The sequence below is a fragment of the Oncorhynchus mykiss genome, chromosome 3 (genome assembly GCF_057628025.1).
Source record: "Oncorhynchus mykiss isolate SJ-2025 chromosome 3, ASM5762802v1, whole genome shotgun sequence".
NCBI lineage: Eukaryota > Metazoa > Chordata > Actinopteri > Salmoniformes > Salmonidae > Oncorhynchus > Oncorhynchus mykiss.
This window is the reverse complement of record NC_143024.1, coordinates 20205418-20219266: the sequence shown is the minus strand read 5'-3', so window position 1 is coordinate 20219266 and position 13849 is coordinate 20205418. Positions and strand designations below refer to the sequence as shown.

Genomic DNA, 13849 nt, shown 5'->3' with positions numbered 1-13849 from the left:
ATTGACACATTGAATAAACAATCTGAAGCATTCTATCAATTAACACACGCTAGTGTTAAGCGTCTGTTACAGAAAGGGTAGGTTTAAGGCCCTTTCTTACCAAGTCCTTTCCTCACTCCTGAGTCCTAAAGTAATGCCTTGGCACGTTGAGGAGAAAGTGACACTTTGAGAATGAGGAACCATTGCAGGAAAACGTTCAATAACAGATTTATTTTCATCACAGAAAAACTGATAGACTACTACAGGATTCTCTAGACATGGGATTTCACCAACTATGAACTTTGCAAGATAGTTTGCAAAGCCGATGAGAAGCTGTACTCCTTTTGCATCAGACGGGTTTGGCTTGTCGAGGATCACTCTGTCTTTGTCTAGGTCCGGCTTCGGGCCTTTGGCCGAGAGAATGCGACCATGGAAGTGGACATCTTTCACCTTGAACTGCAGCTTCTTCTGGCCAAGGCCAAGCTTAACTGATCGGCAGCGCTCCATCAGTGCCAGGAGCTTCACATCATGAATACGTTCTGCTTCTTCGTCTGTGTCACCACAGCCTACGATCAGGACATCACCGGCTATGGGTTCAATGCCCTTGAGCCCAGCCAGTAACTCGTGCTGCTTGCGTTGGTATACCTCAGGCGCCACTGAGACACCAAACGGGAGCTTGAGCCAGCGTCTCCCACCCCAGGGGTCCAGAAGGTAGTCATGAAGCTGCTTTCTTCGTCCAGCTTGCATTGAAGGAATGCATCTCGGGCATCCACCAAGGTGAAAATCCTGGCCTTGGGAAGCTTATAGAGGACATCCTCTAGTGTCGGCATGATGTAGTGGGATCGTTTCAGTGCTTGGTTCAGATGCTTCGGGTCGATGCAGACCCTCAGCTTCTCTGTTTTTTTCACTATGACCATATTGCTGATCCAGTCAGTTGGTTTAGTCACAGATGTCATGTGGCCATCTGGGCCTTGTCCAGCTGGGCCTTCACATTGCAATGGGCACATTGCGAGGAGCACACTGGACTGGAGTGATGCTCTCATCCAATTCAAAGTGTACCTCCCCAGGCACTGATTCAATGGGCATGTTGAATACATCGTCATATCTGCTGAGTAGTTGTTCTTTGGACAGGGGTCCATGCTGGACATGATCATTTGGTATCATACTGTACACATACCTAAACCTGAACTAACTACTATGTCAGGTATCATACAGTATACAGTGCCCTGCGAAAGTATTCGGCCCCCTTGAACTTTGCGACCTTTTGCCACATTTCAGGCTTCAAACATAAAGATATAAAACTGTAATTTTTTTGTGAAGAATCAACAAGTGGGACACAATCATGAAGTGGAACGACATTTATTGGATATTTCAAACTTTTTTAACAAATCAAAAACTGAAAAATTGGGCGTGCAAAATTATTCAGCCCCTTTAAGTTAATACTTTGTAGCGCCACCTTTTGCTGCGATTACAGCTGTAAGTCGCTTGGGGTATGTCTCTATCAGTTTTGCACATCGAGAGACTGACATTTTTTCCCATTCCTCCTTGCAAAACAGCTCGAGCTCAGTGAGGTTGGATGGAGAGCATTTGTGAACAGCAGTTTTCAGTTCTTTCCACAGATTCTCGATTGGATTCAGGTCTGGACTTTGACTTGGCCATTCTAACACCTGGATATGTTTATTTTTGAACCATTCCATTGTAGATTTTGCTTTATGTTTTGGATCATTGTCTTGTTGGAAGACAAATCTCCGTCCCAATCTCAGGTCTTTTGCAGACTCCATCAGGTTTTCTTCCAGAATGGTCCTGTATTTGGCTCCATCCATCTTCCCATCAATTTTAACCATCTTCCCTGTCCCTGCTGAAGAAAATCAGGCCCAAACCATGATGCTGCCACCACCATGTTTGACAGTGGGGATGGTGTGTTCAGCTGTGTTGCTTTTACGCCAAACATAACGTTTTGCATTGTTGCCAAAAAGTTCAATTTTGGTTTCATCTGACCAGAGCACCTTCTTCCACATGTTTGGTGTGTCTCCCAGGTGGCTTGTGGCAAACTTTAAACAACACTTTTTATGGATATCTTTAAGAAATGGCTTTCTTCTTGCCACTCTTCCATAAAGGCCAGATTTGTGCAATATACGACTGATTGTTGTCCTATGGACAGAGTCTCCCACCTCAGCTGTAGATCTCTGCAGTTCATCCAGAGTGCTCATGGGCCTCTTGGCTGCATCTCTGATCAGTCTTCTCCTTGTATGAGCTGAAAGTTTAGAGGGACGGCCAGATCTTGGTAGATTTGCAGTGGTCTGATACTCCTTCCATTTCAATATTATCGCTTGCACAGTGCTCCTTGGGATGTTTAAAGCTTGGGAAATCTTTTTGTATCCAAATCCGGCTTTAAACTTCTTCACAACAGTATCTCGGACCTGCCTGGTGTGTTCCTTGTTCTTCATGATGCTCTCTGCGCTTTTAACGGACCACTATCACAGTGCAGGTGCATTTATACGGAGACTTGATTACACACAGGTGGATTGTATTTATCATCATTAGTCATTTAGGTCAACATTGGATCATTCAGAGATCCTCACTGAACTTCTGGAGAGAGTTTGCTGCACTGAAAGTAAAGGGGCTGAATAATTTTGCACGCCCAATTTTTCAGTTTTTGATTTGTTAAAAAAGTTTGAAATATCCAATAAATGTCGTTCCACTTCATGATTGTGTCCCACTTGTTGTTGATTCTTCACAAAAAAATACAGTTTTATATCTTTATGTTTGAAGCCTGAAATGTGGCAAAAGGTCGCAAAGTTCAAGGGGGCCGAATACTTTCGCAAGGCACTGTACACACCATAACCTGGGCTAAATACTATGTCAGGTATCATACAGTATACATACCTACACCTGAACTAAATACTATGTCAGGTATCATACAGTATACACACCATAACCTGAACTAAATACTATGTCAGGTATCATACAGTATACACACCATAACCAGGGCTAACTACTATGTCAGGTATCATACAGTATACACACCATAACCAGGGCTAAATACTATGTCAGGTATCATACAGTATACACACCTAAACCTGAACTAAATACTATGTCAGGTATCATACAGTATACATACCTACACCTGAACTAAATACTATGTCAGGTATCAGGCGTTTGCATGTAGAGCCTGAGAGGAGAGAATGTTGACTGGTTTTCACAATCTCAAACTCCAGCTACTTTTTGCGTCCACGAATTACACATTCAGTCACAAAGATGCCCATAGAGCTCATTAGCTCTCCTGAGTACAGCTTTAGTCTAGTATCACTGGGCAAGAGGTGTGTATCAGGTGCCAGGTTGATTTTGTCTTTGTAGCTCATTACGTTGCTTGTTGTGTAATCGTAGTGTCACAAACCATTTCTTCCCTCTTGAGTGTACAGCCCCAATTGATTCATGCATGTAAATGTCACTTTCACTGTTCTGAAACTGAGTGACATCATCAACACAGTAAATCTTGCCCTCACTCACCCGTCTTTTTCTTTTGAGACACACTTTTACAAAGTGATTATTAGTTCCACAAGCTCTGCTTGGTTTTCCGTGGGCAGGGCAGTGCTCTTTGCCTCGTGCCTGTGTATTTTCACAGTATTTACATCAATGCAGGTGTAGCAGCACGGTGGCTAGGAAAAACTCCCTAAAAAGGCCAAAACCTAGGAAGAAACTTAGAGAGGAACCAGGCTATGAGGGGTGGCCAGTCCTCTTCTGGCTGTGCCGGGTGGGCATTATAACAGAACATGGCCAAGATGTTCAAATGTTCATAAATGACCAGCATGGTCGAATAATAATAATCATAGTAGTTGTTGAGGGTGCAGCAAGTCAGCACCTCAGGAGTAAATGTCAGTTGGCTTTTCATAGCCGATCATTGAGAGTATCTCTACCGCTCCTGCTGTCTCTAGAGAGTTGAAAACAGCAGGTCTGGGGCAGGTAGCACGTCCGGTGAACAGGTCAGGGTTCCATAGCCGCAGGCAGAACAGTTGAAACTGGAGCAGCAGCACGGCCAGGTGGACTGGGGACAGCAAGGAGTCATCATGCCAGGTAGTCCTGAGGCATGGTCCTAGGGCTCAGGTCCTCCAAGAGAGAGAGAGAGAAAGAAAGAAAGAATTAGAGAGAGCATACTTAAATTCACACAGGATACCAGATAAAACAGGAGAAATACTCCAGATATAACAGAATGACACTAGCCCCCCAACACATAAACTATTGCAGCATAAATACTGGAGGCTGAGACAGGAGGGGTCAGGAGACACTGTGGCCCCATCCGATGATACCTCCGGACAGGGCCAAACAGGCAGGATATAACCCCACCCACTTTGCCAAAGCACAGCCCCCACACCACTAGAGGGATATCTTCAACCATCAACTTACCATCCTGAGACAAGGCCAAGTATAGCCCACAAAGATCTCCTCCACGGCACAACCCAAGGGGAGGCGCCAACCCAGATACGTGCTATGGGGTTCTCTGTCTTCACCGTTCATGGTGAATTACTCTGCCTTGGTTTGTTTTGTCAGAATGTCTGCCTGGCAACAGCATGAACAGTATCAACGTCGGTGCATGGGGCCTCGATTTCCATTGCTCTCATTCTTATGTCACTGACTTCGGCAGTGCAGCACATTTCAAAGGCAGTTACTAATGTAGGCAGGGCAGGGCAGTGCTCTTTGCCTCGTGCGTGTGTATTTTCACAGTATTTACACCAAATCAAATGTATTCATATAGCCCTTCTTACATCAGCTGATATATCAAAGTGCTGTACAGAAACCCAGCCTAAAACCCTAAAGAGCAAGCAATGCGTCTCTCTCTTAGTAGACGCCGGCGCGTATCCTCATTTGCAATTCCCAGCACTATTTTGTTACGAATCAATTCATCTTTCAATCCCCAGTATTCACAAGTAGCGGATCTTTCTCTCAAACGTGTTACAAAGATGTGTACTGACTCACCCTGTTTGCAGCTTTCGAAAACGAACCAATCGTAAATGACGTTCCTGGTGGGTTTGAAGTAATTCTCCAATGCAATCCAATATAGCCTTTGCATCACACTGTTGTCGTGCTGTGAGGGTGAGTTTGTGCCGGTAGAAATGCCTGCATTCGCTGCCCATTAAACTCCTCAGTTGCCGCTTGGACCTCGTTGGGTTTCTTATGTAAACCGGTTGCCAGCGCATAGTCCTCGAATTCATCCCTGAAGTTGTACCAATTAGTATTCGAGACCCCTGTGAGAACCATGGGATTTGGTGGCGGAATGTTCGCTGCCATAGCGATGGAATAGGAGATATCTTTGCCTTCAGCCATCGGGGTAACATTAGGTAGTGATGCTAGCTTGCCAGCTAACAACAAGTTGATCAGTGTTGTGACTAGCAGTAGGAAACGGCGTGTGTTCGCATATGGGACGTAACCGCGCCAATACTGTACTTAGCTACAGAAATAACAGACGTGTGGTTTTCAAGACACTTCTGATACCATGTTTCAGTACGAAATGTTGGATAAAGGAATGAAGACAGACACCAATGTCAAGTTCAATAGCCTTGTTCAAGCATTGTACAAATAAATCCCTACACACGGAGTCCAGGAAACAGTCCGTGTAGTCGATTACCTATAAATTACACTCCGTAACAATCATCCTGGTAATTTCTACTGCCTCTGATCTAGCGGACTCACTAAACCCTAGCTTTGTTTGTAAATTATGTCTTCGTGTTTGAGCGTGCCCCTGGCTATTTGTAAATATATATATTTTTTTAATAGAAAATGGTGCAGTGTGGTCTGCTTAATATAAGGAATTTGAAATTATTCAACTTTTACTTTTGATACTTAAATATATTTAAAACCAAATATATATATATATATATATGTATTTGTTTTTTTACTCAAATATAATTTTACTGGGTGACTTTTACTTTTACTTTAGTCATTTTTTTATTAAGGTTTCTTTCCTTTTACTCAAATGACATTTGGGTACTTTTTCCCACCACTGGTCATTGTATCTATCATGTACATTTCTGCCGCATTTGGTCAAATTTAATGTACAGTGGACACCACCCATTTCCTCATCCTTATTACTCCACCCCCTTCACCTGAGCAGGGATATAAGGCCAGAGCTGCTTCATCACCGCACAACTGCAACCTGCAATTCACCTCTTCAATCTACTGCTCCTAAATACTTGGAAGTTCATTTAAGAATTTGAGGTAACTCCTATTTTAACGTGTGTTTTTTTAATTTATGTAATTCATGTATAGCCAGTTAAATTAGGTCTTAATGAGATGCATTTCTATTACTTTTGTGTATTATTTAGTTGTTTTTTACATTTGCCATTTAGAACTGAAATGATACATTCTCATTATAAAAGGGCTAGTTTAGGCACATTTCCTCTCTCTTCCTTTTGTCTAAATGTGTTTTGCTCCTTCCTGTTTGTGTGGGTGTTTACTATAATAAACTGCAGCGAATAAACAATATAAATTCTCTCTTTCAGAATCATGAGTATGAACTACATGAGCACCGAGAGGATTCTGCTGAAAGAGGACTACCTCCTCTCCAACAATGGACAATTTAAAGCTATCTTTCAGGTACAATAGTTAGTGAAACACTTACATTTCAATTATATTAACATTAGATATCTGGTCTGCAACTTATTTTGACCTTAGAAATGGTTTTTGTAGGGATGTAACGATTCATGCTGTGATCAGACAGTGTCATTAAATCAATGCTGTGTAATAAATTATGTAGTCAAACTTTAATTATATTTAAAAAATGTTTAATGGATATGTGTACAACAAAAGTTCAACATTCACCTTCTGCTTCCATTAACGTCAAGCCATCTAGCATACAGTTTGATGCATTCGATAAATCCAACATATGCACCACACAGAACTCACTGCAACTGACTCTGCAACGCAATGCTGCAAGGCGAACGCAGCGTTCAATTGGAAATGATGTTGCATATGTTGGATTTATCAAACGTATGCATCAAACTGTATGTGTAGACGGCTTGACATCAATGGTAGCAGAAAAAGTTACTGGCAAAGTGAGAGGATTTAACTCTGGTGCCTTCAGCTGAACCTTCATCTTGAAACATTATTTTTATTCTCTAATATATATAAAAAACGTTCAAAAGTTTGGGGCCACTTAGAAATGTCATTGTTTTTGAAAGATAAGCACATTTTTTGTCAATTAAAATAACATCAAATTGATCAGAAATAGGTTCGATTACAGGCTCAAAATGACCAGCAACAAATAACTTTCTTCTGAAACTCGTCAGTCTATTATTATTCTGAGAAATTAAGGCTATTCCATGTGAGAAATTGCCAAGAAACTAAAGATCGAGGCATCTGTTTTTTCTCTAAGTAAGAAAAGCTATTCAAGAATTTACTGGATAAAAAAAAAATGATAATGATCATTCTGATTAATTACACCAACAGAAAAATACACTTATTTTATTTTTTTCCCCTACACAGCAACTGTAGTAGGATAATCATCAGCGAGCATCTTCTGGATCCGAAAAGTATTAAATACGTAAATTAAAATATTTACCATTACAAATGTAGACAGAGGACAGAGAAAAGCTGATATAATTTGGTATGCATTTAAGGTGTACATTGGGGCGGCAAGTAGCCCAGTGGTTAAAGCGTTGGGCCAGTAACCGAAAGGTTGCTAGATTGAATCCCTGAACTGACAAGGAAAAAAATCTGTCCTTCTGCCCCCAAACGAGGCAGTTAACCAACTGTTCCTAGGCCGTCATTGTAAATAAGAATGTGTTCTGACTTGCCTAGTTAAATTACCATTTTTAAAAACATTAGGGGAATGATAATCTCATACTCTGCAAAAAGTTACATCTGATTTAGAAATTAAAATGCAAGATAAATAAATCACAATATTAGAAAGCCCATAACAAATCTTTACAAGATAAAGAAGAAAATAACATTTTCTAAATTTACGCAGGAATACGATCTTTTACTTTTGAAGAGAGCCAACAACTACAGGTTAAACTCAAATAAAGCATATTACTTAATGGAAGATAACCCTGGTAAATATCTCACAAAACGAATACACGCTAAACCAGTTATAATTGTAAAATATACAAATTCATGTTACGTAGAAACAACGCAATTAATGACAATTTTAAAAGCTTTATGGAAATTGATATAAATCCGAATTAAACAGTTGGACGAATCCTATAGCCTTAGACTCAACAACCCTGAAGCAATTATCAGCAGACGAAAAATAAATCACTCAACAGGCACCACTAAAAAAGAAATATTAGATGCTTTTAAAACATTCGCGTGGAGAAAAAGCACCAGGAATGGATAGCTTTATCATCGAATTACCTGCTGAATGGACTTAAAATAGATTTCATTTTTATTGTCCAGGTTCACGATCAGAAATAGTTTTGGTAGTTTTTCTTTAAACAATCGGTGTATACTAGATACATGGGCTCCGATATGAGACACAAATGATGTTTTAGTAGGAAACGATATGGTTTGATTAGAGAACGAATTGAGATTCAGTTCGATGCGATATGATTCTATGCACTGTTGCATGAACACATTAATTTCCCATTCTAAATGAATATCTCCTGCTGATGTAGATCATGAGATAGATGTTTTTATTTCACCTTTATTTAACCAGGTAGGCTAGTTTAGAACTGTCACGAACCGGCTCAAAGCCCGTAACAAAAGGGAGACAACGTGGAGATAAGGAGTAACAAAATATATATTTATTAACTAAAGCAACTAAGGAAAATATACAATGGTGTGTGTAATCAGTAGTGTAAGTGAGTGTTTTGCATGCATGAATGTGATAATGCAGGGTTTTGAAAGGTGCTAAAGCAAACAACCAAAAACCACCAAGAAACACAACAAAAAAACCTATCAAAGTGTCTGCATGGAGAGAGACTCCTCCATGAATGGGGAAGTGGTGTATTTATCCTGGGGAACACCTGGGCCCAGGTGTTTCCCATGTAGCTGAGGACCCTCCCAACTCCGCCCACCAGCATCCTAATAAGGGAACAACAGAGAGAATACGGCAGACCGAGTGGGAGGCTCGTCACAGAACTCTCATTTACAACTGCGACCTGGCCAAGATAAAGAGTTACACATGGAATAAACAAGCATAGACTCAATAACACAGTAGAAAAAAAAGTCTATATACAGTGTATGCAAATGGCGTGAGGAGTTAACGCAATAAATAGGCCATAGTAGCGAAGTAATTACAATTTAACAGATTAACACGAGTGATAGATGAGCAGCTGATGATGTGCAAGTAGTGATACCGGTGTGCAATAGAGCACAAAAGTAAATAAAAACAATATGGGGATGAGGTAGGTAGATTGGGTGGGCTATTTACAGATGGACTATGTTCAGCTGCAGCGATAGGTTAGCTGATGTTTAAAGTTAGTGAGGGAAATAAGTCTCCAGCTTCAGCAACTTTTTAAAATTATTATTTTAAATGATTTATTTATTTTGCAATTCATTCCAGTCACTGGCAACAGAGAACTGGAAGGAAAAGTGGCCAAAGTAGGTGTTGGCTTTGGGGATGACCAGTGAGATATACCTGCTGGAGCGCGTGCTACGGATGGGTGTTATCGTGACCAGTAAGCTGAGATAAGGCAGAGCTTTACCTAGCATAGACTTATAGATGACCTGGAGCCAGTGGGTCTGGCGACGAATATGTAGCGAGGGCCAGCCGACTAGAGCATACAGGTTGCAGTGGTGGGTGGTATATGGGGCCTTGGTAACAAAACGGATGGCACTGTGATAGACTGCATCCAGTTTGCTGTGTAGAGTATTGGATAGTCAGTTTTACGAGGGTAAGTTTGGCGGTGTGAGTGAAGGCGGCTTTGTTGCGAAATATAAAGCTGATTCTAGATTTCATTATAGATTGGAGATGTTTGATATAAGTCTGGAAGGAGAGTTTACAGTCTAGCCACACACCTAGAATGTGGACAACTACAAATTCCTAAGTCAGAACCGTCCAGAGTAGTGATGCTAGTCGTGCGGGTGGGTGCGGGCAGCGAACGTTTGAAAAGCATGCATTTTGTTTTACTAGCGTTTAAGAGCAGTTGGAGGCCACGGAAGGAGTGTTGTATGGCATTGAAGCTCGTTTGGAGGTTAGTTAAGTGTCCAAAGAAGGGCCAGATGTATACAGAATGGTGTCGTCTGCGTAGAGGTGGATCAGGGAATCACCCGCAGCAAGAGCGACATCGTTGATATATACAGAGAAAAGAGTCGGCCTGAGAATTGAACCCTGTGGCACCCCCATAGAGACTGCCAGAGTTCCGGACAACAGGCAGGGCAGGATGGATATAGGTCTATAACAGTTTTGGTCTAGAGTGTCACCTCCTTTGAAGAGGGGGAGGACCACGGCAGCTTTCCAATATTTAGGGATCTCGGACGATACGAAAGAGTGGTTGAACAGACTGGTAATAGGGGTTGCAACAATGGCGGCAGACCATTTTAGAAAGAGGGTCCAGATTGTCTAGCCCAGCTGATTTGTACGGGTCCAGGTTTAGCAGCTCTTTCAGAACATCTGTTATCTGGATTTGGGTGAAGGACAAGCTGGGGAGGCTCGGGCAAGTAGCTGCGGGGGTTGCGGAGCTGGTAGCCAGGAGGAAAGCGTGGCCAGCTGTAGAGAAATGCTTATTGAAATTTTCGATTATCATGGATTTATCGGTGGTGACCGTGTTACCTAGCCTCAGTGCAGTGGGCAGCTGGGAGGAGGTGCTCTCGTTTTCCATGGACTTTACAGTGTCCCAAAACATTTTGGAGTTTCTGTTTGAAAAAGTTAGCCTTTGCTTTCCTGACTGACTGCGTGTATTGGTTCCTGACTTCCCTGAACAGTTGCATATTGCGGGGACTATTCGATGCTAGTGCAGTCCGCCACAGGATGTTTTTGTGCTGGTCGAGGGCAGTCAGGTCTGGAGTTCTACATTTTTTTGAAAGGGGCATGCTTATTTAAGATGGTGAGGAAATTACTTTTAAAGAACGACCAGGCATCCTCGACTGACGGGATGAGGTCAATATCCTTCCAGGATACCTTGGCCAGGTCGATTAGAAAGGCCTGCTCGTAGAAGTGTTTTAGGGAGCGTTTGACAGTGATGAGGGGTGGTCATTTGACTGTGGACCCACAGCGGATACAGGCAATGAGGCAGTGATAGCTGAGATCCTGATTGAAAACAGCAGAGGTGTATTTGGAGGGCAAGTTGGTCAGGATAATGTCTATGAGGGTGCCCATGTTTTTGGATTTAGGGTTGTACCTAGTGGGTTCCTTGATAATTTGTGAGATTGAGGGCATCTAGCTTAGATTGTAGGACTGCTGGGATGTTAAGCATTTCCCAGTTTAGGTCACCTAACAGAACAAACTTTGAAGATGAGGGGCAATCAATTCACATATGGTGTCCAGGGCACAGCTGGGAGTTGAGGGGGGTCTATAACAGGCGGCAACAGTGAGAGACTTAATTCTGGAGGGATTCATTTTTAGAATTAGAAGTTCAAACTGTTTGGGCGTAGACCTGGAAAGTATGACAGAACTTTGCAAGCCATCTCTGCAGTAGATAGAACTGCCAAAGGGGGAGGAGTTGCAATCTTGATGAAAAATGTTGTAGTTTGGTATGGAAATCTCAGAATTCAGACACGGCAAGGACATCAGGGTTGGTGGAGTGTGCTAAAGCAGTGAGTAAAACAAATGTAGGGAGGCGGCTTCTGATAACATGCATGAAACCAAGGCTTTTTCGAAGTCAACAAATGAGTGCCTGGGGACACGCAGGACCTGGGTTCTGTGTGTGTGCGTGCGTGTAAATGATGTATGTCTATATAGGCACCTGAACTGAGCAATAATAGAGACTAGGCATCTACCACCCCACTCAATGTGGTCTCCGAGCATTTCGTATTATTCTGTAAGTAATTCAACAAGGTTGAATCATGACGTCAGTGATCTTCAGGTCGGAGCTCTAGAAAGAGGCCCGAGTTCACAACTTTGAATTCCGAGTTGAATGACCGTTCAAAAATGTATTTTCCCAGTCTGAGCTTGTTCCCCCCCCCCCCCCCCCCCCAGAGTTCCCTGTTGTCTTGAACTCATTAAAGTCTGAGATTTCCAAGTTTCCAGTTGTTTTGAATGCGGCAGAAGGCATGCTGGATTGACATCATGGCCAATGTATTCAAACTTTTCTGGCCCATGGTGTTGAATGTTTATCCTTTTAAGTTTGGAATAGAGACCCTTAAACCCAGACTTGGACCAAACACCCTCTCTACTGAATAGCAGGCTAATGATTGCTTTGCAACCACTCATTGTTGAATTTGCATTTTCCAACTTGTGTAATGTTTATGGTTGATGAGCAGCAATACATTTTATCTATAATTTCTCTTCATATGACAAGGATTGAAAAGGATTTGCCAGCAGACTGTCACCGTGATTCATGAAGATGACTGCTTGTCATGCTTGTTGACATGATCAGTCCAATCAAATCTACGGTAGATATAACGTGATTTAACAATTTATCTGTGGCCAACGACCTTGAGCCTTCTTGGATGGGCACTTCTAATGTAACTATGGCAGCACCCATGGGACTTGAATTTGAGGTCTCAATGTATATTTTGCGTTTATGTGGTGTCCCAATGAGTGACAGAACATTGAGCCAATCACTGCACAACTAGAATACATTACCAATCCCTAAGCTCTGTATTTTCCAATGGCTGTCCCACCACCACAGAAAGCAATGAGCTATGCTGAAACACCTGCATTTTGAAGCTGCCTTACTCAAGAAAGCAAAAAAAGAGACCATGTTTGTATGCGGATTTATTAACTTTTTTTAATTTTAATGTTTTTACATTGTTTGCAAACTGATATGTGACACGTATTAATGCCAAAATAACATGCAAAACAGGCTCTGCCCTCAATGACGGGTCACCATTGATATGTTACGTTTCCTAATGTGTGTATTCATTTGTGGATGTCCATTATACATTCTGATATGTTACGAATTGCAGATTTTAATTTAGAATGGGAAATTAAAATCTTAGTGCATCGATTTACATCGCATCAAACCAAATCGCATTGATTCATTCTCTAATCAAAACCGCATCGCATTGTTTCAAATGAAAACGTATCATTCCTGTATCATATCGCAGACCAAGTATCTAGATACGTATCGAATGGAATAAATGCACACCCCTAATATTTTGATTTAGCTGACGAACACTTGCCGCGAATATTGAAAAATAATTTGGGAAATATTTTTCACCCTAAACTTTAAGTAATCATTTAAGTGGATGAAAGGAATGCACAGCAGTACAGTGGTCATCTGTCTAACATGTTTATATGCAAATTAATTTTCTCTTTGCAGACCGATGGCAACTTTGTGCTCTACGGTTGGGGTCGGGTTGTCTGGGCATCAAACACTGTGAACAAAGATGCTCAGAGGCTCATCCTCCAAAAGGATGGCAACCTGGTCATCTACACCAAACAGGACCATCCCATTTGGTCAAGTAACACTGGCCGTTGCAACAATACACAAAGAGGCCACCTCACCCTCACTGACAAAGGTACCCTGGAGCTCTACAGAGACCGAGAGGTGATCTGGACATCGTAACATCGACCGGCCCAACAATGCACAGCGGTCACCTCACCCTCACTGACGAAGGTGCCCTGATGCTCTACAGTCCCAGAAATGTGGTCTGGTGCTCTCGTGAGGACACTAGTAATGAGGCAGAGTAACAGCTTCACTTGACCATACCTGTCTACATCTACCACTAAACTGTATTCAAAAGCCTTGAGGCTTTAACCCTTTGATTTGGTCAAATAAAACTGTATTGACTTAAAGTAGTCATTTGTGTTGTAATTATGTGCATTGTG

At 41.9% G+C, this 13849-nt stretch overlaps 1 protein-coding gene and 1 long non-coding RNA gene across 3 annotated transcripts; one reads left to right on the top strand and one right to left on the bottom strand.

Moving 5' to 3' along the window:
• Positions 1-191: 191 nt before the first annotated feature.
• Positions 192-5583, bottom strand: LOC149984442 (uncharacterized). The gene is made up of 2 exons (XR_016492571.1): positions 4954-5583; positions 192-4086 (listed from the first exon to the last, which is right to left on the bottom strand). It is a non-coding gene; the product is annotated as an uncharacterized LOC149984442 (long non-coding RNA).
• LOC110520883 (B-type lectin plumieribetin) lies at positions 5040-13816 on the top strand. Of its 2 annotated transcripts, none has more exons than XM_090224122.1 (4): positions 5040-5070; positions 6089-6192; positions 6477-6570; positions 13341-13816. In XM_090224122.1, exons 3-4 carry the CDS (start codon positions 6481-6483, stop codon positions 13584-13586), a joined length of 336 nt encoding a protein of 111 aa, XP_090080248.1. In that variant the 5' UTR covers positions 5040-5070; positions 6089-6192; positions 6477-6480; the 3' UTR covers positions 13587-13816. The 2 variants fall into 2 exon arrangements, with proteins under 2 accessions (XP_090080248.1, XP_021454003.1); XM_021598328.3 differs by lacking the exon at positions 5040-5070 and adding an exon at positions 5176-5315.
• The last annotated feature ends 33 nt before the right edge of the window (positions 13817-13849 follow it).